Raw genomic sequence first — 26,254 nt, forward strand, 5'->3', positions numbered from 1 at the left:
GCACTGAGGCCTCCCCGGTCTGATCTTAGAAGCCCAGACAAAATTAGCAGGCTTGGTGAGTACCCACGCTCCAGAGGGGAATTCAGCCAGAAGGGGAAAGAAAGAACGACATGGGGGAATCAGTCTTTCCAGAAACTGATCCATTTTCTTTATTTTCAGGTTTGCTTATATACTTTTTGTTATACACAGGGATAAACACAGAGTCACGCAGGGTCAGCAGACCTGACCCTTGTCAAAATCAGGTGCTTCATATAAAATTATACAAAGATCTTAGGGGTTTTACATCATCTTCTGGCCGTGAGGCCTGCTGACATTTTATGGCCCTTTCTGGTAATGGTCAGTCAACCAGAAAACTTATTTTTTCCAGGGGTGATTTTTTCTTAAACCAGGCTCCACCCTCCAATTAAAGTTGCATTCCTATAGGGTGAGGGTGTAGTGGGTTACAATCAAGAAAGGAGTTTACTTAGCCTAAGGTTTAACATGATTAATCTTAAAGGTTAATGCTTATTTCTCCTATATGCTAGTTATATTCATTATAAGGGCAGGGAATATGGAGATTTAGCAGCAAATATTGGCTCAAAAATGAAAAACCCTTCACCAATATAATTTCTAATCAACCCACTATACTATACTAATAATTTTCTAACTTCTCAAAAGAGTCTGTACTTAGAAACTTTTAAAGCATCTCATGCCTTTCATGGTTGGGAGGCTGTAAACAATCACATGTGGCCGGACGAACCTGCTCAGGCAGGCTAGAGAAACTTCAGAGGAGTTTGTAAGTTGAAACACTCTTGTCACGCCCAGGAATTTTTATTAACTTGGAGCTGTAAGTTAACTCCTTCTCTGAAAGAGGTGGTGGGGGTCGGCCCCCCGTAAAGTCATAGGTGTAGGTGAGAGCATAGAACAGTAAAGTAGGCAGACTCTGGTTTTGGGGGTAGATGCTCGGGAACAGGGGGTTTCCTGAGGCTCGATCCTGCCTTTGTGTATGCCGAAGCCTCCTTCCTCATGACCTTTGCCATGGGTGGAGCTCCTCACGCTGGCTCCCGGCAGCAGCTAAATGGGAAGTTGGGGTTTAGTTTGTGTAAGGTATAGTTTAGGCTGAAGCAGAAGAGAAGGAGAGACGACCTCAACGGAGGTAGGTTACCTTTATTCAGGCAAGGAGGGGCAACAGTCAGCCTAACGACCAGGCTGAATGCGAGAGGGATCAGGGAGGCTTCATATTTAAAGGGAGGTTTGTGGAAGTGATAAGGGAAACATTAGTCAGGCAGGATGTTTTGGGTATTCTTTAGTTGAGATATCATTTGTAGTTGGACAGGGATGGGAGGTTTTGGGCGAGGGGTGATAAGTCCCAGGTAGATGCAACTGGCCCGGAGCATTAGAGCGGGACCTAAAGTTTGGTTGTATTTTCTCTGAAGTTAGATGATTCAGCAAGGGCCTTTGAGACTGTTTTCTTTTCTAGGCCCAAAGGCTCCTTCAGTTTCTAAAATGAAAAGAGTTCTGGAGATGGATGGCAAAAATGGTTGCACAACCCTGTAAGTGTTCTCAATACCAGTGAAACACACACTTTGAGATGGTTAAGGTGGTAAATTTTATGTTATGTGCACTTTACTACAAGTTAATTTTTAAAGAATATCAGACTTAAAAAAAAAGATATCAAACTCAATACCATCACAACGATTGTGGAGCTTCGGATGAGTTACCAAACTTCTTGGTCACAGTCACCTCCTTTCCTGGCCACCCTGCCCCCAACATATATAAAAGAGGTACTGGTGAAGAATGCAGTGGAGTCAGAGCTGGCTGGAAAACTCAGGGAAGAACATGTCAGGAACCAGAAACAGGTGCCAAGGCTGCACAGACCAAGTCTATGTCAGAGGGACACACACTTTCTCCTTTTTTATTTACATTGTTGTGTTAGTTTCAGGTATACAGCAAACTGAATACTTGCACATATACATATATCCACTCTTTCTTAGATTATTTTCCCACATAGATCATCACAGAGTATGCAATAGAGTTCTCTGTGCTGTATATTATACTATGTCTTTCAGTTCAGTCGCCCAGTCATGTCCGACTCTTTGCGACCCCATGGTTCGCAGCACGCCAGGCCTCCCTGTCCATCACCAACTCCCGGAGTTCACTCAGACTCACATCCATCGAGTCAGTGATGCCATCCAGCCATCTCATCCTCTGTCATCCCCTTCTCCTCCTGCCCCCAACCCCTCCCAGCATCAGTCTTTCCCAATGAGTCAACTGTTTGCATGAGGTGGCCAAAGTACTGGAGTTTCAGCTTTAGCATCATTCCTTCCAAAGAAATCCCGGGGCTGATCTCTTTCAGAATGGACTGGTTGGATCTCCTTGCAGTCCAAGGGACTCTCAAGAGTCTTCTCCAACACCACAGTTCAAACGCATCAATTCTTTGGCGCTCAGCCTTCTTCACAGTCCAACTCTCACATCCATACATGACTACTGGGAAAACCATAGCCTTGACTAGGCAGATCTTAGTCGGCAAAGTAATGTCTCTGCTTTTGAATATGCTATCTAGGTTGGTCATACCTTTTCTTCCAAGGATTAGTTATCTGTTTTATATATAGTAGTGTGTATACGTCAACCCCAATCTTCCAATTTGTGCATCCCACATCCTTTTCCCCTCTAGTAACCATAACTTTGTTTTCTGTATCTGTGATTCTGTTTCTGTTTTGTAAGTTCATTCCAGGTATATATCATATATAATATTTCTCTTTCTCAGTGTGATAATCTCCAGGTCCATCCATGTTGCTGCAAATGGCGTCATTTCATTCCTTTTTATGGCTCAGTAATATTCCATTGTATATATAAAATAGCTACCACATTGTCTTTATTTATTCATCTGTCAACAGACATTCAGGTTGCTTCCCTGTCTTGGCTAAATAGTGCTGCAATGAACATAGGAGTGCATGTATCTTTTCAGATTAGAGTTTTCTCCAGATATATGCCAAAGAGAGGGATTGCTGGATCATATGTTAATTCTGTCTTCAGTTTCTTAAGGAACCTTCATACTGTTTTCCACAATGGTTGTACCAATTTACATTCCCACCAACAAACTAGAAGGGTTATAGGGACATGCTCTCTTATGTAAGAGAAACAGTTACAAAAATGAGGGACAGTTGCAATTACAAAAATGAGGCCAGTGATTAAGACACCATGCCTCCACTGCAGAGGGCAGAGGTTCTCAATCTCCTGTTGGGAAATAAGATCCCGTGTGCCACAGGAGAGAGAGAAAGAGGGAGAGTAGAGAAATTTGCTGTTCATATTGAACAAGCAATATATAGCAAGTGTCTCGTAGGGGAGGGTGCTGTGAGTGTTAACCAAAGTGCCCAAGTAAGAGGCAGGACCTTCAAGAGTCCTACCCTTCTCTATTCAGGAAGGCAGGATATTTACAAATGGGAAAATCATACTTTCAGTAAATGTATTAAGGGCCAAGTGGCGGCATGTACTATATATAGGATGGATATCAGAGTTGGGTGGAAGGAGAGATTAATTCAGGCTGTGTTGTGTTAGTAAGAAAAGATTTTTTTCAGGTAGATTTGCGCTGGTTTGAACCACGAAACTGTATTTACTAGAATTTGCTTTGGGAAATGTTACCATGTTTTGTTGATGCAAGCATAAGCTTTTCGAACTCATTTAATCTGCTGCTTTAAAGGGGTGAACTCCAAGCAGATACCAGGAGCAAAGTTTTGTTTCCTTACACTCATCCCAAATATCACAGAAGAGGATCTGTCCTATTTCTTTTGTTCTGCACTGTGAGGACCTCATGTACTCTTTTTAGATGAATCTCTGGTGAAATACATATATTCCCAGGATAAATCACCTTTCACCCACGGTGAAGCCAGGCTTTACCCTCATTCTGCCATGATCTGGTAACATTCCATCCAACCCTTCAATTACCAGCTCCTACCTTTTCAGGGTGTCCCATAAACAAAGTAGACAGTCCAAACACATCCTGCTACTGTCTTCCTTCCATATGTGGTCCTGCTACATGGAGTGGATTTGAAAGCATGGGTAAATGGTCAGTCAAATCCATCTCACCTGCCCCCACTAAGAGAGGTTGTTTTCACTGCGCTACTGAAGGCTCGCACATCCTCCAGCTGCCACGTAGGCTAAGTAATAAGATGTTTCCCTGAGTTCTTGACCCAGAACTTGGAGTTGGCTGTGTCTACTTGCAAGTGAACTGATTAAGACTGAGTAGGAGAGAGGGAGGAAAGGAACAGGCTGAGCTGACTCCATCTGGAAAAAGAAGGAAACAAACATCTTGCACTTTCAGTGAGCTTTGGACTATGTGCCTGGTAGCCTTGAGGATAACATACCTACAGCCAAACCGCCCTCCTGGACTGATAAACTCCGGATTCCATACCAAGATTTCCCATAGCCAAAAAGAATGTAATAATCCCCTATGTAGTCAATCACCTTTGTAATCTTTATGGCACCCATTGGTGTAGGCTACAATGTATAACCAGCTGACCCTTCTGATTATGAATCATGGCTGTAACCTGATTGTGTCTCCCTTTAACACTTTCCAGGCTAGGTTTAAGGAATTTGGGGGTGTGGGCTTGAGCAGTACACATAAGGTATATGAGGTTTTCACAAAAGTCAGTTGGGGTCCTTGGCTAAAAGGAGACTCTGCCTTGGGCCCACCAGTGTAATAAACTGCACTCCACAATCTGCATTGTCCTTCTGAGTGAGTTTGTTTCCCAGAATGCGTGGCTATAACAGGACCACCGACCTTCCATCTGGGAATGTGCCAGTGTCTGCTAGATGAACTTTTGACACCAGAGGGCTGAATCCCATCCTCAGTCTCTGCTGTGCTGTGCTTAGTTGCTCTGTTGTGTCCCACTCTTTGCAACCCCATGGACTAATACTGGAATGGGTTGCCATGCCCTCGTCCAGGGGATCTTCCCAACCCAGGGATCAAACCCAGGCCTCTCCCACATTGCAGGCCATTTATCATCTGAGCCATCAGGAAAGCCCAAGAATACCAGAATGGGTAGCCTATCCCTTTGAGAAGGTAACAGATAGGAAGGCCAGGGGTCACCAAACAGAGCAAATAGGCTGCAAGTAGCAGACATTTTTTTATCTCTCTCTTAAGCGGCAGGAAGAAACAAACTAGTGTTATATTTTTTCCCCTTCTCTATACAAATTTAAAAAGAAGTTTCTCTTCGAAATTCTGTGTTGCCATAAAGATGCCTAGTTCCAACTGAACTTAATTTTTCTCAAACCGTGAGCTAACCAATGCACTTTTCTTATGGAAACGTTTGTCTTAAGCTATATTAATGTACTATGCATTTACCCTAGACTCTATCTTCAAGTCGGTTCCGCCTAAAGGCTCAGAACTGATATGACAAGCCAGTATGTTATACTCATATATTTTTCTCCTAATCTATGTTCATGAAACTGAATATTTGTATGGAAAACTGCCTTTCTTCAAGATTCATGTCAATCATTTTATGGACCGGGATGGACCGGGATGACTCACCGGGAAATGTTTTGAGACATTTCCTTTCTTTAATTAGCAGACTGCTACTACCTATATAACATCCAGCTAAAGACTAGCAGGGGAGGTACTCTTTCTGCCCCCTTCTGACATCTATGTCAAAAGCATTCTCTCTTGTATAGTTTAATGAGACTTTATTGCACAAAAGCTTTGAGCAATCAAGCTTCATTTCTGGCCCCTGATTGAAGTCTTCTCCTCCGGAGCCCAGAATCCCAGCGTCTTGCATGGTTCAGCAACAACCTTTCATCTTCTCCAGGGGAACTTCCTGACCCAAGAAAGCAACTGAGGCCTCCTTCATTTCAGGTGGATTCTTTACCAGCTGAGCTACCTTGGGAAGCTCCATCTCTGGCAAGCATCTCTATTTCTGAACTTTCAGAGGCCTGAGGCTTACTCACACCTGCGCACTCATACCTGCCTGCACTCTCCCGGTTCCCTTTCCCCTGTGCTTCCATGCACTTCCACATGGAGCACTCCCACACTCCTTTTTGCAGGAGGCAGACCTGAAACAGTTCTGTCTTTTCTCTTTGCTGCAAATCTCTGGTCCCAAAATTTTCGCTAGAAAAACATTTCTAGAAACTGGTGCAAAATGAACCTTGTTCACTAATAGATGCTAGGATATTTGTTAGGTGAACTAGTTGACACAGGGGACACAGAGAAGAGGGGAAATGTTTCCTGACTAGCTGCAGTTCACTCAGAATTGCACCAGGGAGATGACATTCTGCTGTCTGATTTTCCTCTTGAAGTCTAAGTTTTCAAATGTATTTTAAAGTTTATTTGAACAGTTTCTTGCAAACAGTGTCCTATACATGCTGTTTATGCTGACTTTCCACATATACATTTTATTTCCAGTTATTCTATAGTCCTGAGAGCATGTCAGGGATTCTCATCTCTTCCCCAGTTTCCATCTGGACCTGAGCTTAAACTGGATGTCCTTACAGAGAAACTGACAGAAACAGTGACTTGACACTTAGGAAAACGCATGCTTTGCTTAAAGAAAGGGACCCTTTCCTTATTCTGTTTTTCTTATTAAAGCTTCAAATAGAATTTATAAAAAAAAAAGAATTATGACTCCTTGCTGCCCTCAGCTGGTGGAGAAATACAATGCTCTATTAAATCTCTGTAGCCCATGCCACTTGAAATCAAAACCAGAAGTATTTTAAAAGCTTTCCTGGACCTTCAAAGAGATTAGGTTTCATTCATAAATGCTGAATGTTTTCAGTTGCCATGCTGAATATGAATTGACAGAGAAAGTTACCCTGGTCTTCTTTCTTTAGAGAGAAAGACTTGGAAAGATCCAGTCTGTTTTTTTAAGGAGCATGGTGGCCTAGAGAGGCCATGGGAGGAATCCTGTGTCAGAATGTGAATTTCCACCCTTATTTTACAACCGATGCCCTTCTTAAACCCTTCACTAACTGCATCTCTAGTATTCATTGTTCCAGATTTGCAAAGAAATCTCACACCACACAAAACTGGCAGGTGGTGCGTTCTCTGTTTCAGAGCAGTAAACCTTGCTTGGGTAAAGAGTTAACTGAATGAAAGAAACTGATCTAACACACTTCTTTATGCATCACCTTTATTAGTTGCAACCCCAAGTTTTCCTTAAAACAGTAATATTTCACTTTTACTATTTTATATCCATTAAAGGCATCCCAACATACTGCATTATTACCCACATGCAATTAAGTACTGTATCCATGCACTTGGATTTTGTTAACATGGATAGAAATGATCAGATCATCTCACTGAGAAAAGACTTTCCTCTGACATCTTGTTCCACCTTGGTTTTCTTGACAAGAGTTTGAGCGAAGGGCTATTTCAGAGGTTGATTCTTTCTCCTTTCACGACACGCCCTCGAAATGTCCAAACATCCTGCAAATAATACCAAACACAATGAGTTTCTGGGAACTTGGATTTACCTAATCACCATAAGACAAAGATTTCTGGCATCTACTCATCGTTAAATGGTGGCGGGGGTGGGGGGGCAGCAGCGGGCGGGGGGCGGCAGGCGGGGAGAGACAGCCTTCCACAAGTCATAAGTTAGTAAATACAAACCGCATTCTGAGACTCCAATTAATTTACTTGCCAATATCTAAAATCACGTTTCATAAGCCAAGACAGTGAGTCCTCACACTGTCATTATGCTTTACTTGGCACTTGTGTTGATTACAGGTGTTGGGACTGGCTGTTATGTTTGGTCACAAAACAGTTTAATACCTAAGCTCCTGCTATCCTTGGTGATGTTTGCCTGCCCCATTCTGAGTGATCTGCTCTTGAAAATGAAGTCCTATGCTACTGGATTTGTTTTTTCTTCTTTGTTCCTAATAAGACAATTCAAACTTTTTTTGCTTATATTTCTGCAAACAGCAAAGTATGCTAGAAGAATGATTTTGGAATTGGACCTCCCCTGAAGTCTCAGTCACTTAAGTAACTAAGGCCAGTCTCTTGAACTTTTCATTTTCTCATTAATAGCATGGAGCTATCTTGGCTGCTCCATTGAGTTTTGGTGAAGAAAAGGGACAGGGACATGCTTTTGTGCCTGGAAAGGACTCTATAGCAGAGTTAGTGTTGTTCTTCTAATAAAGTCAAAAAACTATAGCTGAGACAGTCATGAAAAGAAATAGAGGAACTGCTTGATTAGTACAACCCTGACAGACCTCAAACAGAATATATATGTTTTTTATCCTGCCTTAAAATTCAGGGTGTTGGATGGAAGACCCAGCTGGCAAAATAGGTTGCCTTTCTAGGTCATTTAATTGCGGGACAAAGGAAGGACAAGACTGTCCAGGAGGTGCAAATGTGAGGTTAGAGCATCTTCGGATATGGGGATACATTCAGAGATTCTAGACAGAAAATGGCTCAAGGGTGGAGGAAGACTCTTGAGGTGGGAAGTTTTTTCAGAAGGCTGTTGTTGGCATGCGAGGTTCTTCAAAGTATGGGGAGGCCCTGCGTTGTCATTACATTCAGTCTACTTGGGGGTCATGTCACCCCAAAATAGATGATGCATTTATGATTATCTAATAAGTTCAGCTTCTTGCTTCAGAGCCCCAAATATAATCACCTACAATACAAACTAACTTTATTTAGTTGCCTTGACTGATAATTTGTTATTGATCAGCGACAGCATGGAATGGTCACCAGTAAAGAACAAACAATCTAAGCATAACAACGTTGTTAATTGGCTTCATACCTCAATACAAAGTAAAAAGTTAAAAAAAAAAAACAAATAATCTACAATGAGGTGTATTAATAGGGCAGGCATATGAAATACTGTCTTAACACCCCTATGAAAAGCATCAGTGATCACCCATCTCTACTACATGCAGGCTCTCCTTAAAATCCCAGTGCAAACTGACCCAAACAAACACTTGCTTGAGAATTGCTTTCTTTACAAATAAAGGAGGCCTATGATTGACAGCCCAAACCTTTTACAGCTATGAGTTCAGAAAGTTTCTTTGTCTTCCATTTCCTCATCTCTGAATCTGCTATTTCCTCTCCTACTTGCCCATTCTAGAACAAGATGGCCTGCCCAAAGACTTACAGAAACCAGGTCCCCCACACTAGGGAAGCAAGTAGTACAAGCAAAACCCACTGTCGTTCCTAGAAGGTCTCAGCAATGTTTCCAAAAGGAGTTGTAAACCTAAGCATTTTATACCTTCACAATGAATCAGGTATGACACTATTAAGCATCTAAAGAAAAAACTGAGATCTTTACTTTGTCATTTCATACAAACATACCTTCAGAGTGATGTCTTTAAATCCATGCTTTTTGCTGACCATATTGACAACTTCCTTTGCAATGTTTTCTTGACTGGTGCCCTCCACATCTATGTAGTGACAGTTGGCATCCGCAAAATGGCAGGAAATTGCCTGTGGAAATTATTATGATCCAAAAGTATATCCAAGGAAGGGAACAGAATTATGTAAGGAAGAAGTGTGTTTTTGGCATTTGATTTTTTGAATGAAGGATATTGCCAAGTCCTACTAAGGAATGTTTTGCAGGGTTTCTCATCACCTTCTCAGCTACAGAATTTAGTGGAGGGTGTAAGGAGTTGGTATTTCAATGGCCACAGATGATGGGGAAGAAAAACTGAAAAAACCTTTCAACGGAAAATAATACACAGACACCCACCTCCAATCCAAAGCACAGTTCCAGTCTGATAGCATTCACATAAAATACTCATCTCGTTTCCTTTTGAAGGTAAGATGGAAGTTACTTGGTTCTCCCCAGTCTTGAAGGACTTATCAACAGATCTAACTTGCAAAGCGATAGTTGAAACTACCTTCCTTGCCACAAGTTAGTTCTCTTAGGGTGACTGCACCCATCAGAAGATCTTCCTACTTCTTACAGATTTCTAGGCAGTTGAGTCACAAACGTTCTTCCCCATGGAAACCCTAGTACTATTCTACACCATGTGGGAGCCTGAGGCAAAAGAGAAGAAATGTACACTCCTGCCTGTACGCTGTTATGCACTTTTCAATGGTTACTATTTCCCAAACTTTAAAGCAGCCAAAAATATTGAGAAACCACCAAGTTAGTATATTAAAACACACTGTTTCCAGTGTAGTGCCTGTATCTTCCTTTTGCACAGTTCTGGGTGTCATGGTATTAGAGGGTCTGATCTTTTTTTAAATTTTGGTATTGTGCTTACCATGGACTTTTTGGCATTAATTTTTATTTTCTTTTAATTGGCATTAAGATATTATTTAACTGGATACTGAGTTTTTTGAGCCTCTGAGGGAACTGCCTTCTTGCCTCACACTCATCTCAGTCCTGTTGAGCCTGGTGGATGTCTGAACGAATGGAGAATGAAATCTGACAACTAACCCTCAGCCACAGGGAAACAGCTGTTGTGATAAACTGGAAAGCTTCACTCAGCCCCACAGAATATTTAGTATCAGCCCCACTAATATTTAGTATCAACAGCCATGTCATCCTAGGGAAATGTGAACCCAGTGTATCATCAGATCTGCTGAATTTTAGAGAAGCAAGAAATCTGGGAACTTATGAGAAATTCTGTCAGTTTTTAATGTAAGCACTGATCTCATAAACCTGAAAACACTCTGAGGCTAAGGAGTGAAAAATATGGCCATACCTGATTTCTGGGTGGCCAATTCACACCTTCCTTTCCAATCAATAATATTTTACCAATAGCAATAATATTACAGATGTTCCCCTTATATGAGCTGTATACCTTCCAAATGTTATTATTTGGTATGTATGTCTGCTTTTATCTTTCCCTCTGAAAACGTGCTGTCAGTTGCCAAGTAACTAAGCTCTCTGTCTGGAGCAATTCCATGAATGTTCACTAGTGATGGCATCCTAAGGTCATCTGGCTTCTTACTGCTGTGAGCAACAAAGCACGAGGGAAAAAAAAAAATTTCCTGGTAAATACACCAGACTAAAGGGCAGCTGAGTTAAAAGTTACAAATCCTTTAACTTTTCATGTATCGGGATATTTTTCTTCCTCATGCATTCATCTTCAAACAGTGCTGTGATGTGAATGTGTACCTTCCGGAATCCTTGACTTTTGTTCCGACCAGATCCATGGATGAGCAAAGGGTGAAAGAAGACTGTGTCTCCCTTCTCCATTACCAAGTGCACCCGGGCGTTGTTTTCGTCATAGTCCTGGATCCCGTGGAACATGATGTTGACTCCTCCCTAAAATCACAAGAGAAGCCAAGTCCAAAAGTGAAGAAGCCAAGAATTAAAACTCTTATCGATGATTCATCAGGGAAAACAAAGCTTCTCTAAGTTCTTTCAAGAGAAAGAGATAAATAAATTAGATTTTAAAAAAACTTACGTATACCAAACTTTCTCAGTTGACTGCTTTTAGAAAGCCATGTGTTGATGTTAAAATCGTGAATTTTTTAGACCTGATGAAAAATTTGGAATTTCCACCTATGGTTCATTACTGAATGATAACTGAAGAGCCAGATCAGCTTTGCGTTTTGCAGGAATACAGGAGACCACCTTTTCTGGTGAACCATGCTCATTCTTCCCTAGCATGCTCTTCTCCTCACCTGGAACTTGTATCAATCACTCCTCTATTACTCAGAAGTATCTCTGAGAAGCTAATATTCTCCCAAGTCACAGAGAGAAAATGCTCAGTCTTTCTCAGCCCAGAAACCACGTAGGTCACATCCAGAGTAAGAAAGAACAGTAAATAAAAACATTATCTTTTAAAATATTTTCCACTCCCTGTTTTTCCAAGTGAATCACCACACACAAAAAAAAAAACAAAAATCATCATTTGTTTTCAAACTATTTTCTAACTATTTAAAAAATATTTTCAAGGTTAGTTATTGCATTAGATAATAGTTATATCTTTATGAAACACTGAAATGAGAAGTAACATTTGCAATCTTTTATGGGTCTTTGGAGGAGAGCATCCCATTTCCTTTCCTAAGAATATTCCAACTCCAAATTCCTTTTAGGAATGACTCCTTCCCTACTGCACTGTGTTGAGTCTTTGCCTCCTACCCAATGTGGGTATGAGAGCAAGATAAGCTCCTCTGACCTCCCATTGCTGCCACTTTGAATCTAAGCAGATGACTGAAGCAACTGGACATAGTCAAGTTTCATCTGACCACTGCAGGTGCTGCAGCCCAACTGTTCCCACTGAAGGACTTCCTCTTTCCTCCTCACCCTCCAGAGCTGGCAGCCTGCCCACGGATTCTGCATGTCCCTGTGGCCCTCCCTTCAGCTTGAGTCACTGAGAGCCCACTTCTCTTGCTTGCACCAACCTTTCCTAAACCACAACTTAACTGAAGAATTTCCGATTTTATAGCAGAATCTAGACTCAAGGTATTTTCACCTAGGACTAATCCTCAGTTCAAGAATTCTAACTAGTGGACACTGAAGTCCTGAAAGCCATATTCTTTACATCTCACAGAACCATGAGTACTCTTTCTGCCTTAACAAAATGTGCTCTTCCCACCTTGATCATTATTACGGGATTCTGAGACCTTATTGCCTAACATCTAAAACACTATGGGAGTCCTCTCCAGTTTCTCTGTCTCTGGACTCCTATTCCTGCAGTACATTCTGTGCCAGACCACAGGGTTCTCGTTCTTGAAGAAATGATTTGATCTCCTCACTCATGGGCCCCAAAGCATTGAACAGTCCTCCAGCATCACCAGCTGAATTGATAAACCATGGAACAGCTTCATAATGGAACACTGCTCAGCCCTCCCCAGAGCCTCTCTCTGCTGCTCTCTTCAGGTGGAAGCAGATGATCCTCTTCTTTACTGAGAAAACTAACAGTCAGTGTGTACGACTCACTTGGCACACACATCTAGTGTTACCGTGTTTGTGTCTGACCTCTGCAGTTAGGCTTTATAATCTCAGATCTTTTATAGCATCACCAAAGTCCACCACTTTGGTTGGTCTTCAAGTACTTGTTGGAAGAATAAACGTGATCATATGGTCAGCCATCCTGGAATTTTCCCTGCTCATTCTAAATCCTAGAACAATGTTTTGCTAAGAAAGGAAATGTCATCTTATTGGCAAAGCTCCTTATGTATACTGATGTGAAATGAAAACAACAAAAGGTTCTGATCAAGACTCAGCCATCTAGCAGACTTACCTCCCACTGGGGATAATCATGTGGTTTCAAGGGGCCTTTGTGTGTCCCTGGGAGCACAACCAGACAGCCATTGTTCCGGTCAATGTGCTCCATGGCTGTCCAGGCACAAACGATGCTATTGCTGGGCCTGAATGGGAAATAGTGCAGATCCTGGTGCAAGGGATGACGGGATGTCTTCTTGCCTGAAACAGAATCTGTTGTTAAGTAAACTCAAGTCCCAGAATTATTCTCCTCTGCCTGAAAAGCCGGAACAATGAACTATCCTTGAAAAAGCCAAATACATGAGACAATGCTGAAGAAAGCCACCTCTACAGATGAGCACCAAATTAGAAGACTGCTGCTGCTGCTGCTAAGTAGCTCAGTCAAGTCCAACTCTGTGTGACCCCATAGACAGAAGCCTACCAGGCTCCTCCATCCATGGGATTTACCAGGCAAGAGTACTGGAGTGGGGTGCCATTGCCTTCTCCAAATTAGAAGACTGAATCAGCACAATGCCTTTGGATCCTGTAATTCTTTCTGGGTTTCTGGTAACCGAGGTCTACTAACACTATTTTCTAGAAATCTGTGCTTTATTCCTCCCTAACTCTGGTTTGGGCACAGAGCTTAGCATTTTCCAAGCCAGCTCAGTTGCTCAGTTGAGTCTGACTCTTTGTGACCCCATGGACTGCAGCACACCAGGCTTCCCTGTCCATCACCCACTCCCAGAGCTTGATCAAACTCGTGCCATTGAGTCGGTGATCCCATTCAACCACATCGTTCTCTGTTGTCCCCTTCTCTTTCTGCCTTCAATCTTTCCCAGCATCAGGGTCTTTTCTAATGAGTCAGTTCTTTCCATCAGGTGGCCAACATATTGGCAAGTATTCCCCAAAAAGGTTGACTAATTAGAGTGGTCAATCTGAGTCCTTCTGATAAACTTCTAAGTGGCTGATATTAAAAAAGTATTCCTTAATTAACTAAATGTATAAATAGAAGGACTTTCAGAGGTTTCAGCACCAAACTAGAACAATTTGGTATACAATCACTGTGGAGAATCGGAGATACTATGCCCACATTCACATTCTCCCTAAAAATTGCCTTCTGAGCGTGGTTCCCCAGGCCAGGGGATTTCTCCAGGCAGGACACCCAGGGAGGGAAAGGCCTGCTAATGTTAAGCTACAGGCTTAGTGCATAAACCTCTCTTGGAGAGGACAGAGACAAAGTAGAAACGGATTAAAGATCTCTAATGGCTGACTTCATACCACTGATACAGCTGAATTTCTCAGTGTGGCCCAAGAGCCATCTGCATTAGCATCTGAGTATGGTTAATAAAATCCAGGTTCCTAGTTTCTATTTTCTGAATCAGTCTCTCTAGGAGGGAGGGCTTAGAAGCTACATTTTACCAAGCACAGGGAATTTTAAGAATAGCTATAGTATTTGATATATAAGTTCAGTTTTAAATTTGTTAGTAATAATGCTGTCTTCAGATCAGGAAGCCAAAGTCCACACCCTCATGCATAGGTGAGAGTGGGTAACAAAACTTAGAGATGTTGAATATCAGGAGTCTGTGGGGTAGAGAGACAGTCATGTTTTATTAAGCTGCATCTTTCAGAAGCTACTTGTCTACAGTCCCAGCAATAACCCAAGTTAATATCAGCATCACTACTATACTTCAGTATTGTTATGATGTAAGCTACTTCGAGACTTAAGTGAAAGTACATATATTCATTTATGCAAAAATTTAGCAGTTGTGAACTTTGCTATTAGTTAGCACATCAATCTTATGTAATTTAATTAAACACTTTCTTTTTTATTTGTTTGCTTTTGCTTTTCCTTTACCAATAAGAGCTCTTTACCAGAATCTGGAGGTTTATTTATCAGCATTGTATGCATGGCCATAATATTGGGTCCAGTGAAGCACTCCACATATTTCAGAATCTAAGGAAAAAGGAGGGAAAAGTTCATGGGAAATCAGATGCACAAGTATGCGGCACAAAGTACATCTGTCTATACTAGAACCCCGTTGGCAGTCATTTAAATCAATCAACCAATATTTCACAACCTGGCAAACAAACCACGCAAAAGTGAGTAACTGGAAATCATCGGAAACACTCTGAAACAGGCTTCTTAGAACCAGCTGAAAATCTAAGTGCTCCTTCTACAAGAGAGTCATGAGTTTCTCTGAGACACCAGCTACAAAAGGCAGGAATAAGATCTCCCATGAAAATGATGCCCAAAATGGCAGGGCCAATTGAATGAAAAAGACAATGATGTTGTTCAGTCACTAAGTCCTGTCTGACTCTTTGAGACCCCACAGACTGCAGCACACCAGGCTTCCCTGTCCTTCATTGTCTCTCGGAGTTCGCTCAAATTCATATCCATATTCAATCTCTAATTCTGTCTGACTACAAAAATTGAAGCACATTCTATGGCTTTCACTTATATGATCTCTTCTGTATAAAGAATGCAGGCAATTTGAGTATAAAACACTTGAAATGTTACAAAAATCCCAGGAGTCCGGCCTAATGCTTGTTTTTTTTAATAAAAAGTTTCTTTTTGTCATTTTGGGGGGTATTCAAAAAATGGAGAAAGAGTGGTTCTTTTCATTTCTTTTTTTAATTTTGATTGGGGTATAGTTGAATTATAATGTTGTGTTAGTTTCAGGTGTACAGTGAAATGAAAGTGTTAAACATATACATATATACACTAAGATTCTTTTCCCATATAGGCCATTATTGAGTATTGAGTAGAATTCCCTGTGCTATACAGTAATCGTTATTAGTTGTCTGTTTTATATACAGCGTATGTATGTGTCAATCCCAGTCTTCCAATTTATCTCTCCTAGGCTGCATTTTCTAAACTGTCATCATTCAAGAGCCATCCTCAGATTTTCTGTCCTGCTTTACAGATATTCTCCCTACATCTTATCTTAGTCTTATCCTGATTAATAATATTCTTCAAATCATGGGTTTGAGGTGCTGGTTCATTTTTCCAATACATATTAAAATAAACACCTAGCTATTAGAAGAATACCTACCTCCTAAAAATTCATTGCATGAACCACCAGACACATGGTTTGCAAGTTACAGAAGTAGGAACATCCTGACAAGACATTCTACCACATGTTGCCTATAATTTCCAGCTTTTATCATGATCCACCCACACAATTTTCATTTCCAAAACAGGACATGAGGTTGGGAAGAATGCGTGGTTCAGAGAGGCCTCTTCCCTTCTCGTCCCCAATTCAAGAGGCCGGACCTCCCAGGTGCCTCAGCTGTGCAGTCTTCATGAATCAGAATTTCTAACAGCACTTGGGGTATACGTTCTAATAAGTATTTTGTGCAAAGTGTCCTTTTAAACCATTCTAAAACTGGTCAGAAACCATAGTACAGGACTTCCTTATGCTACAGTGGATAAGAACCCCACTGCCAGTGTGGGGGACATGGATTTCATCTCTGCTCCAGGAAGATTCCACACACAAGGAGCACCTAAGCCCACACACCACAACTGCCGAGCGCCAGCTCTGGAGCCTGCCAGCCACAGCAAGAGAAGCCACCGAAATGAGAAGCCCATGCACCTCAACTAGAGAGGAGCCCATGCGCAGCAACGAAGACACAGCACCAGCAAACATAAGTAAATGAGAAAAAATAATAAAGTCTTTAAAAAATGAAACTGTAATATATTCACGCAAGGGAATACTATGCAATAGTTTACAAAGTATAAAGTAGATCCATAGATACCAATGGAAAGATGTCTCTCTCATATGTACTACCAATGGAAAAAACAAGGTGACAACCAGGATGCTTCCTGGTACACAAAAGGTGGGGATATACAAATATTCTTGATTATACCTGAAATGATTCTAGATGAATACATAAAACTGAACAGTGCAGGGGGTGTGAGAATTTCCTTTTCCCTTCATGTCATTCCACACCAGATATTTTCATAACTATGAACTACTCTTAAAGAATAATTTTTTTAAAACCTATTTTAAATTTAAAAACATACACCTCTACTGACCAGATTCATAAAACAAATTGAAAAACGATCTGCAATAGGTAAGCCTCAGCAATTTTATCCTTGTGGACATGCCTGTAGGGAGTGTGAGAAGGCTCTCTCTTTACCACAGAATTCCTGCTCTTCTCCAGCAAAAATAGCAAAATTATGAGGATTTCTCAGTCTTGGCACTAATGACATTTTGGGCTGCATCATTCTTTGTTTGCTGCAACAGGCTATTCTCTGCATTATAGCATCCCTGGACCCAGTGGCAGGGATCCGGATGTCTACACATTAAAACCCACTGCCCCTCCTGCCTGACAAGCAAACATGTGTCCAAACATTGCCAAATGTCTGTCTCTGATTAAGAACCACTGCTATAGGGCCCCAATAGAAAAGGGCAAGAGTCTAATCCTTTGTGACCCCATGGACTATAGCCTGCCAGGCTCCTCTGTCCATGAGCTTCCCTAGGCAAGAATACTGGAGTGGTTTGCCATTTCCTTCTCCAGGGAACCTCCTCAAACCAGGGATTGAATCCATGTCTCTTAAGTCTCCTGCAGTGGAGAGGGGTTCTTTACCACTAGCACCACCTGGGAAGGCCAGTAGAAAACAGCAAGAAAAAATGGAAACAAAAAAGTTACGAAGATTTCAGAGGCAGACATGCAGATGCCTCTAAGATGGCAGGCATGCAGATGCCTTTAAGCTATTAGCTTAAAGAGAAAGAAAGCACAGGAAGGTCTTGAACCTCAGGGAGGGAGCAGTATCTGAAGAGTTCCTCATCTTCTTGGAAATCCTGGACCTTGGAAACCACTTTCTCACTTGGCACATATTCTGATTTTGCAATGGTGACATCTCTCATCACCGACAATCCCAACGGTTTCACCTCCTCTCTGCAGATTCTTTCAAACTCATTCCTAGAAAATTCAATTAGTAAATGATGTCAGTACCACAGGCACTAAGCACCTGCCTGGCCTTCCACTTGTTCTGTGGAAAGACTCAAAGACTTGGGAGTGGGTTCTCTGCACTAAGTGGTCCTCAAGCTCCAGGTCAAATAGTTCTGAGGACAGGAAGGAGAAAATGGCCAACTCAGAAGTGCCTGCCTCCTAACTGTGGAGTTGAAATTCGCTACCAGAATTTGAATAGTCCATAGCTTAGTGGACCAGTGGGGAAATATTGTGATTTGGTTTCTTTTTGTGTGTGTGTGTGTGATTTGGTTTCATCAGAACAAAATAGCAAACACCTCCCTAGCATCACCATGCACCAGGCCCTGTTCAACAAACTCTGTCTCTACTTTACCTGTTTAGTCCTAAAACCACGCTAGCGCATAAGTACTGTTATTTTCCCCATTCTGCAGATATAGAAACAGGCATGGAAAAGTTAAGGAAACTGCCCTATACCTACAACATTAACTGAAGAGACTGAGATTAAAGCCACTCTGGCTTGAACCCAGGTTCTAACAAGCCATTTCCTTACAAACCCGATCCCTGAAAAATATCTGAACACACACAAGGTAATCCTACACATAGTCCCTTTGCATACACAGAATACACATTCCTGTTATATATCAAAGAGTGTTACTGTACCTAAAGCGTTGAATATCAGCATCAGACACCAAATTTTTAATGACAAGAAATCCATTTTCTTCATAAAATTTTCTCTGTTCTAGGCTTAGAACATTATTCTCCCGAGTATACCTAAAGGAAAAAAAAATCTCAAATAAGTCCAGTTTAAAAATGAAAACCTTCATGTCAATGTATGGCAAAACCAATATATTGTAAATTAGCCTCCAAGCAAAATAAATAAATTTATATTTAAAAATAAAAATCATAAGCTAACAATATTTATCAAGAACCTGAGAAATGTTTGTACTCTTCCACTCAGCACTTTTATTTCTAGAACTTTAAAGAAATAATCTGAACAAATTTTCAGTTTTAAATCTGAAACATGAATTACTCTCACCAAGAAATGGAAGAATAATTAACTGGTTATATTATATCCTTTCAATGGGATATGACTTGACATTAAAAATGAAGAACATATAATAGCAAGGACAGTGCTTATTACATTAAAATGTGCTGACAGTGATATAAAACCAAGACACTATTTGTTTAAAACAAGAAGACTGTAAAGAAATAAAGCCAAAACAAAAATTTTTCACAGTGATTGCCTTTATGTAATGGCATTATGAGTGATTTTTTAAATTCACCCTATTTCTATGATTTTAAAATATATTTTGAAAATAAAATAAAATATATTCTGTAATGAATATGTATGGTTTTTCAGAGAGGAAACAAACAACATATTTTATGTTTTTAATTGTCTGCTTCATGCATTTACGGAAGAAATCAAAGTAATAAAATCTAAATAAGTGTACACCACACACATGAACTCAAATCCCCCTGTCCATTCCTCTGGTTTGGAACTGTGACTCTATGAGAATATTCCATGGAGATCAATGTCTTCCACTTCAAAGGTGACTTTAAGATAAACCAAAGATGCTAGCTGAGATATCAGAGTGACCAAAAAAATGGCTAAGTTAAATGAGATAGACCATGCCTGAATTTTATAAAATAAACTTATGCACTTTGTGATGTTTTCCCTTCTTTCTAAATTTTAAATACATATAGAAAGTGTCTTCAAAAATTTCCATAACTGTTCCAATGAGAACAAGTCCTGGATTCAGGGGATTTGTATAATGAATTCTTATCAGTCAATATGTATTTTATATCTGAGTTATCACTGGGGGAAAAAAAGTTTATATACATTGATGGCTAAGAATTAAAATTATATCTACTTACTGGAATTGTTGAGGATGGAAACTGGCAAGGGAACCAACCCCCGAAGTGTGGTGAGCTATCTAGGATGTGACTTAAGGCAAATCAAGTGAAGTCCAGGCGTCACCCTTCTAGAATCAGCCCACCCTGGATTGGTTTTCACAAGGGAAGACCAGCCCTACACACTCATCAGGCACACTGACTACACACAAACGATCCGATGCACTATTGCTTCGATCATCTCATTTCACAACAGCCTAAGGAGGTGCCTGGAAGCCAAGAGCTTTATTATGCCAACTGCACAGAGCAGAAACCCTTGGCTGGGGTCAGGGTTCAGTAACTGGTCCAAGGTCACCCAGCAGAAAACAGCTGAGCTGAGACTTGACCAACATTGTATTCATACCTTCCATCTATTTTATTCGCCCTGGATATTCCTTCCACTAAACTACTGAGTGAATAAAAATGGAAAATTTTTTTTCTATTCTATTCTAGAAATAAGGAGAATCCTGCTCTATTCAAAAGAAGTTTTTCTCTTAGTGGGAGTTCTTCCAAAATATTAGAAACAGTTTGACTGGTCATTTAAAAAAAAAAAAAAAAGAACATCTTTATAAAAAATGTTTGCCAACTCTGGCTCAAGAACAAGCACTTGTCAGTTTAGTGGAGTGTCTCTCTATAAAGCACTGTTTCTCAGAAGAAGTGAATATGACGGGTGTCAGATTCACCCAGAGAACTTTTTCAAACCCCTAGAGTTCAAGCTTCAAGATGCTACCCTCAGTTAAAAAATCACTCTGGCTTGGGATTGACACATCCACACTGTTATATTTTAAATGGACAACCAACAAAGTCCTACTGTATAGCACAGGGAACTCTATTCAGTTATGTGGTAGCCTGGATGGGAGGGAGTTTGTGGGAGAATGGATACATGTATATGTATTGCTGAGTCCCTCTGCTGGTCTACCTGAGACTATCAAAATTGTTAATCCACAGACTCCAATATAAAATAAAAAGTTTTTAAAATCACTCTGATAGAACTGAGTTGCATCTTTCAGTTGTATTGAGGCTGGAAAATACTTGGACAATGAATGGGGTAAAGAAATACTGCTGCTGCTGCTGCTGCTAAGTTGCCTCAGTCGTGTCCGACTCTGTGCGACCCCATAGACAGCAGCCCACCAGGCTCCCCTGTCCCTGGGATTCTCCAGGCAAGAACACTGGAGTGGGTTGCCATTTCCTTCTCCAATGCATGAAAGTGAAAAGTCAAAGTGAAGTCGCTCAGTCATGTCTGACTCTTTGCAACCCCATGGACTGCAGCCCACCAGGCTCCTCCGTCCCTGGGATTTTCCAGGCAGGAGTACTGGAGTGGGGTGCCACTGCTAGCTGCCTTCAATTTAAGATCTGCAGCATACAGCCTTTCACAGGCCTCTGAATTACCTGTGGTTTCTCAAAAGAAAAAAAAAGTTCATAAAGTAAACAATGACTCCAAGAAAAATATGATCCACATAGTAGAGTATCATTTTTAAATATCTTAAAACATCTAAAAGTTCCTTCTAGTTTTCTGTCCAGTCATCACCAGATGATTGACTTAGGATCTCATTTGTTTTGGTCATTTTTTTTCATTGTTTCTTTAGCTGAAAGAGCTACGTTCTGAATGACGCTTCACATAAACATGTTATCCTTTTTGAATGATGTCTGTATCTAAGTGGGGACAATATAATAGTGAAGAAGATGGGAATTCCCTGGCAGTCCAATGGTATGGACCCAGGCCTTTCACTGCTCAGCGCCTGGGTTCAGGCTCCGGTCAGGAAACTAAGATCCCACAAGCCTCCAATGTGGAAAAAGGTGGAGAGGGGGGCCAAGAGTCAGAATTGCTAGCTACTGTCTGTTTTCCCCAAGGGAGAGAGTTAACCTCTTTGTCAGATGTTCTCAACAAAATGAAGCTTCCAGGACAGTCCAGACATCAGCCTTCCAATCCTTTTCTACTCTCTCCCACTCCTGCATTATGGTTTTTATTTTTGTTATTGTTGTTCTTGGAGAATTTTCTTAATATGTGGAAATGTTTACAAAGCTAATAATCATTTACTATGTTTACTATACAAAGCTAGTAAGCCTGGAAAAAAATGGATGCAAAAATCGGTACCATACAGCACAGTCCTGAATATGTTATTATGCAATTATGTAAATATATAGAAAAGAAACAGACCAAGGTGTTTACAAATAATAATCTGTGAGAAGTGAAATTATATATTATATAGATTTTCTTCTTTATCTGCATTTAAACACTGCACTGTTACTTCAAAAATTATTCCTTATTTCTTAAAGGAATAATTAAGGTTGGGAGGAAATTGCCACGTAATGTCTAGCAGTTTCTTTAAGCCTAAACCACACACATATTCACTGAAAATTTAGGTAGAGACGCTCACCACTTCTGGCTATGTAAATTGAAATGAATCAAAATGAAAACTTCAGTTCCTTAACTGCACTGTCACATTTCAAGTGCTCATAGCAACATGTGGCTGCCACATTGAATCCTACCGGCAAAGAACATTTTTCCACCATCACAAGGAGCTTGTATTCGACAGCACTATTCTAGGAAATAGAGATGAAAAAAAAAAAAAACAAGCTCTGACCTCGACACTATTATAACTAAGTCCAGTGAGATCAGAATATTAAATTTTAGGGAATTTCCTGTCGGTCCAGTGGTTAGTACTTCCACTGCAGCAGGCACAGATGGGTTTGATCCCTGCTGGGGGAACTAAAAGCCTCTGTGCTGTGAGCTTGCCCTCCCTCCTCCCACCCCCGCAAAAAAAAAAAAAAAAAAAAGAACACAATTAAAATTTTAAAGTAATAACAGACTGGATCCAGAAACCTTAATCTACTTCCAGTTATATCCAGGCCCAATATATTGGCACTTCTCACAACTGAACTATTAATAGTATCACACTAAGTGAAAACAGGTTGCTAGTCACTCCCAGGCGTTTGATACCACAGGTCTAAGAGGAGCCTGAGTACCTGCATTTCTAACAAGCACCTAGGTAGTCCTGCTGCTGCTGCTCTGGGGAACACGCTTTGACAACCACCGGTTCCAGTAAATGACCTTGCTCAGGAAAGTGAATTTCTCCTAACCTCAAATGTTTTCTCACCTGTAAAGTGAGATTACATAGTCACTTGGGTTCCCTTTACCAGTTTGTGGAGGAGATTTTAAATTTATAACGATTCGAATATGTCAAGGCTTGGAACACAGTTGGGAGAGCAACAGTGGAAGTAAAAGAAACAGTATAATCGTTTTAGGAGAAATTTCAGAAACTAAATGTAGCAGAGCAGAGTCTAATCATGTCACTTGGTGGGGGGAAGGGGGACCCAGCAAGCTGATTTCTGAGGCACACAGTGACATCTCTCTGGATCTAACACCGGTGGCGCGCAGACTGACATGGGATTAATTTCAGAAGGCCTGATAAGGAGCGGACACAGGACACCCAGCCCTTCTCCAGGAAACAGTGGAAGCTCCACCGGGCTCGCCTGGAGAAAGAAGAGCTGGGGGGCAGCTCCACCCCGAGAGGCCCCGGGTCACGTCTCTGTCTCTGGGCTGCCCGGCGATCAGGTGCGGTCAAGTACACAAAGTGACAGGGCAGCAGAGAGCAGGCCTGCTTGGACTTCGCACCCTCCCCTCCCAGAGGGCCCGGAAGGCTGCAGCGACGCCGCTCCAGGAGCTGGAGCCAGCAGCCGCAGCCCCACCGGGCGGAAAAGTCCCCTCTTGGGCCTTCGGGACGCACCTGCCCTGGCCCGCTAGCGCCCGAAAGAGCTGTGATCAGAACGAGGACAAAGGCTGCGGAGCCAGGAAAGAGCCAGCGGGGAGGTTATGCAATGCGCCCTGAAAGCCGCCACCCTTCACGCTCGAACCCCGCGAACCCAAAGGATACAATGGTCCCGGCCGAGCGGCAACCAAGGTGTCGCAGCAAGACACTCAAGCGCGCGGAAGCTCGGTTTCGGTCCATGGCCGGCGAGCAATACCGGGGCGCCTGGTCTCCAGGCACTTAATTCAGGTGGGCGGCCCCGCCTCCGCTTAGAGGGAGGGGCTTAGAGCGAACGTGGCTCGACGAGGAGGCGGGGCTAGGGTAGCACCGCCTCCCGAGTTGGCCAAGGCGCTGCCCGCAGATTCGCCTCATGGGCCTGTGGGAGAGGGTGTTTCCTGCCGGAGATAATTGCTTTTGAAATGAAGGGAAGTCGCTCAGTCGTGACTCTTTGCGACCCCATGGACTGTAGCCTACGAGGTTCCTCCGTCCATGGGATTTTCCAGGCAAGAGTACTGGAATGGGTTGCCATTTCCTTCTCCAAAGGACCTTCCCCACAACCCAGGGATCGAACCCAGGTCTCCTGCATTGCAGGCAGATAGGGTTACGGTTAGGGTTAGGGTGAGGGTGGCTTTACCGTCTGAGCCACCAGGGAAGTCTATAAAATGAAAGTCGCTTAGTCGTGTCCAGCTCTTTGCAACCTCATGGACTATACAGTCCATGGAATTCTCCAGGCCAGAATAATGGAGTGGGTAGCCATTCTTTTCTCCAGGGGATCTTCCCAACCCAGGGCTCACACCTAGGTCTCCCATATTGTAGGCGGATTCTTTACCAGCTGAGCCATCAGGGAAGCCTTTATTGCTTTTACGAGAGTCCGAAGACCGGCTCTGTCACACCAAGCGGGAGACTAATCCCCAGGGGCAAATCTCCCTGGAGTAATAGAACCAGAACAGAACTCACGTTCTTAACTGCATCGTTCCACTTTATTCTACAGGACTGATCCTTCCAAACTCTGAATGCAGAGTTCCAAAGAATAGCAAGGAGAGATAAGAAAGCCTTCACAGTGATCAATACAAAGAAATAGAGGAAAACAATAGAATGGGAAAGATTAGCTATCTCGTCAAGAAAATTCGAGATACCAAGAGAACATTTCATGCAAAGATGGGCACAATAAAGGACGGAACTGGTATGGACCTAACAGAAGCAGAAGATGTTAAAAAGAAGTGGCAAGAGTACACAGAAGAACTATACGAAAAAGATCTTCACGACCCAGATACTCTCAATGATGTGATCACTCACCTAGAGCTAGACATCCTGGAATGCGAAGTCAAGCGGGTCTTAGGAAGCATCACTACAAACAAAGCTAGTGGAGGTGATGGAATTCCTGTTGAGGTATTTCAAATCCTAAAAGATGATGCTGTGAAAGTGCTGCACTCAGTATGCAGCAAGTTTGGAAAACTCAGCAGTGGCCACAGGACTGGAAAAGGTCAATTTTCATTCCAATCCCAAAGAAAGGCAATGCCAAAAGATGTTCACACTACTGCACAATTACACTCACCTCACATGCTAGCAAAGTCATGCTCAAAATTCCCAAGCCAGGTGTCAACAATATGTGAACTGTGAACATCCAGATGTTCAGGCTGGATTTAGAAAAGACAGAGAAACCAGATATTAAATTGCCAACATCCACTGGATCATCAAAAAACCAAGAAACTTCCAGAAAAACATCAATTTCTTCTTTGAGTATGCCAAAGCCTTTGACTGTGTGGATCACAACAAACTGTGGAAAATTCTTCAAGAGATGGGAATACCAGGCCACCTTATCTGCCTCCTGAGAAATCTGTATGCAGATCAAGGAGAAACAGTTAGAACTGGACATGGAACAACAGACTAGTTCTAAATCAGGAAAGGAGTACATCAAGGCTGTATATTGTCACCCTGCTTATTTAAATTATATGCAGGGTACATCATGCAAAATGCTGGGCTGGATGAAGCACAAGCTGGAATCAAGATTGCCAGAAGAAATATCAATAACCTCATATATGCAGATGACACAGAAAGCAAAGAAGAACTAAAAAGCCTCTTGATGAAAGTGAAATAGGAGAGAGAAAAAGTTGGCTTAAAACTCAACATTCAGAAAACTAAGATCATGGCATCAGGTCCCATCACTTCATGTCAAATAGATGGAGAAACAATTGAAACAGTGGGAGACTTTATTTTGGGGGGCTCCAGCAGATGGTGACTACAGCCATGAAATTAAAAGACGCTTGCTCCTTGGAAGAAAAGCTATGACCAACCTAGACAGCGTATTAAAACACAGAGACATTACTTTGCTGACAAAGGTCCATCTAGTCAAAGCTATGGTTTTTCCAGTAGTCATGCATGAATGTGAGAGTTTGACCATGAAGAAACCTGAACCCCAAAGAATTGATGCTTTTGAACTGTAGTGTTGGAGAAGACTCTTGAGAGTCCCTTGAACTCCAAGGAGATCAAACCAGTCAATCCTAAAGAAAATCAACCCTGAATATTCATTGGAAGGACTGATGCTGAAGCTGAAACTGCAATACTCTGGGCACCTGATGTGAAGAGCTGACTCATTGGAAAAGACCC

General features: G+C 41.8%; 1 protein-coding gene and 1 long non-coding RNA gene across 2 annotated transcripts; one reads left to right on the top strand and one right to left on the bottom strand.

The window, feature by feature from the left end:
- The first annotated feature begins 882 nt into the window (after positions 1-882).
- Positions 883-11,771, top strand: LOC138417416 (uncharacterized). The gene is made up of 3 exons (XR_011248116.1): positions 883-1,135; positions 1,460-1,532; positions 11,016-11,771. It is a non-coding gene; the product is annotated as an uncharacterized lncRNA (long non-coding RNA).
- Positions 7,084-25,743, bottom strand: PHYH (phytanoyl-CoA 2-hydroxylase). The gene is made up of 9 exons (XM_069547501.1): positions 23,774-25,743; positions 19,884-19,942; positions 18,669-18,779; positions 17,831-17,999; positions 14,946-15,027; positions 13,114-13,295; positions 11,037-11,186; positions 9,263-9,394; positions 7,084-7,396 (listed from the first exon to the last, which is right to left on the bottom strand). Exons 1-9 carry the CDS (start codon positions 23,846-23,848, stop codon positions 7,343-7,345), a joined length of 1,014 nt encoding a protein of 337 aa, XP_069403602.1. The 5' UTR covers positions 23,849-25,743; the 3' UTR covers positions 7,084-7,342.
- Between the last annotated feature and the right edge of the window lie 511 nt (positions 25,744-26,254).

Source organism: Ovis canadensis, chromosome 13 (genome assembly GCF_042477335.2).
Source record: "Ovis canadensis isolate MfBH-ARS-UI-01 breed Bighorn chromosome 13, ARS-UI_OviCan_v2, whole genome shotgun sequence".
NCBI classification, from domain to species: domain Eukaryota; kingdom Metazoa; phylum Chordata; class Mammalia; order Artiodactyla; family Bovidae; genus Ovis; species Ovis canadensis.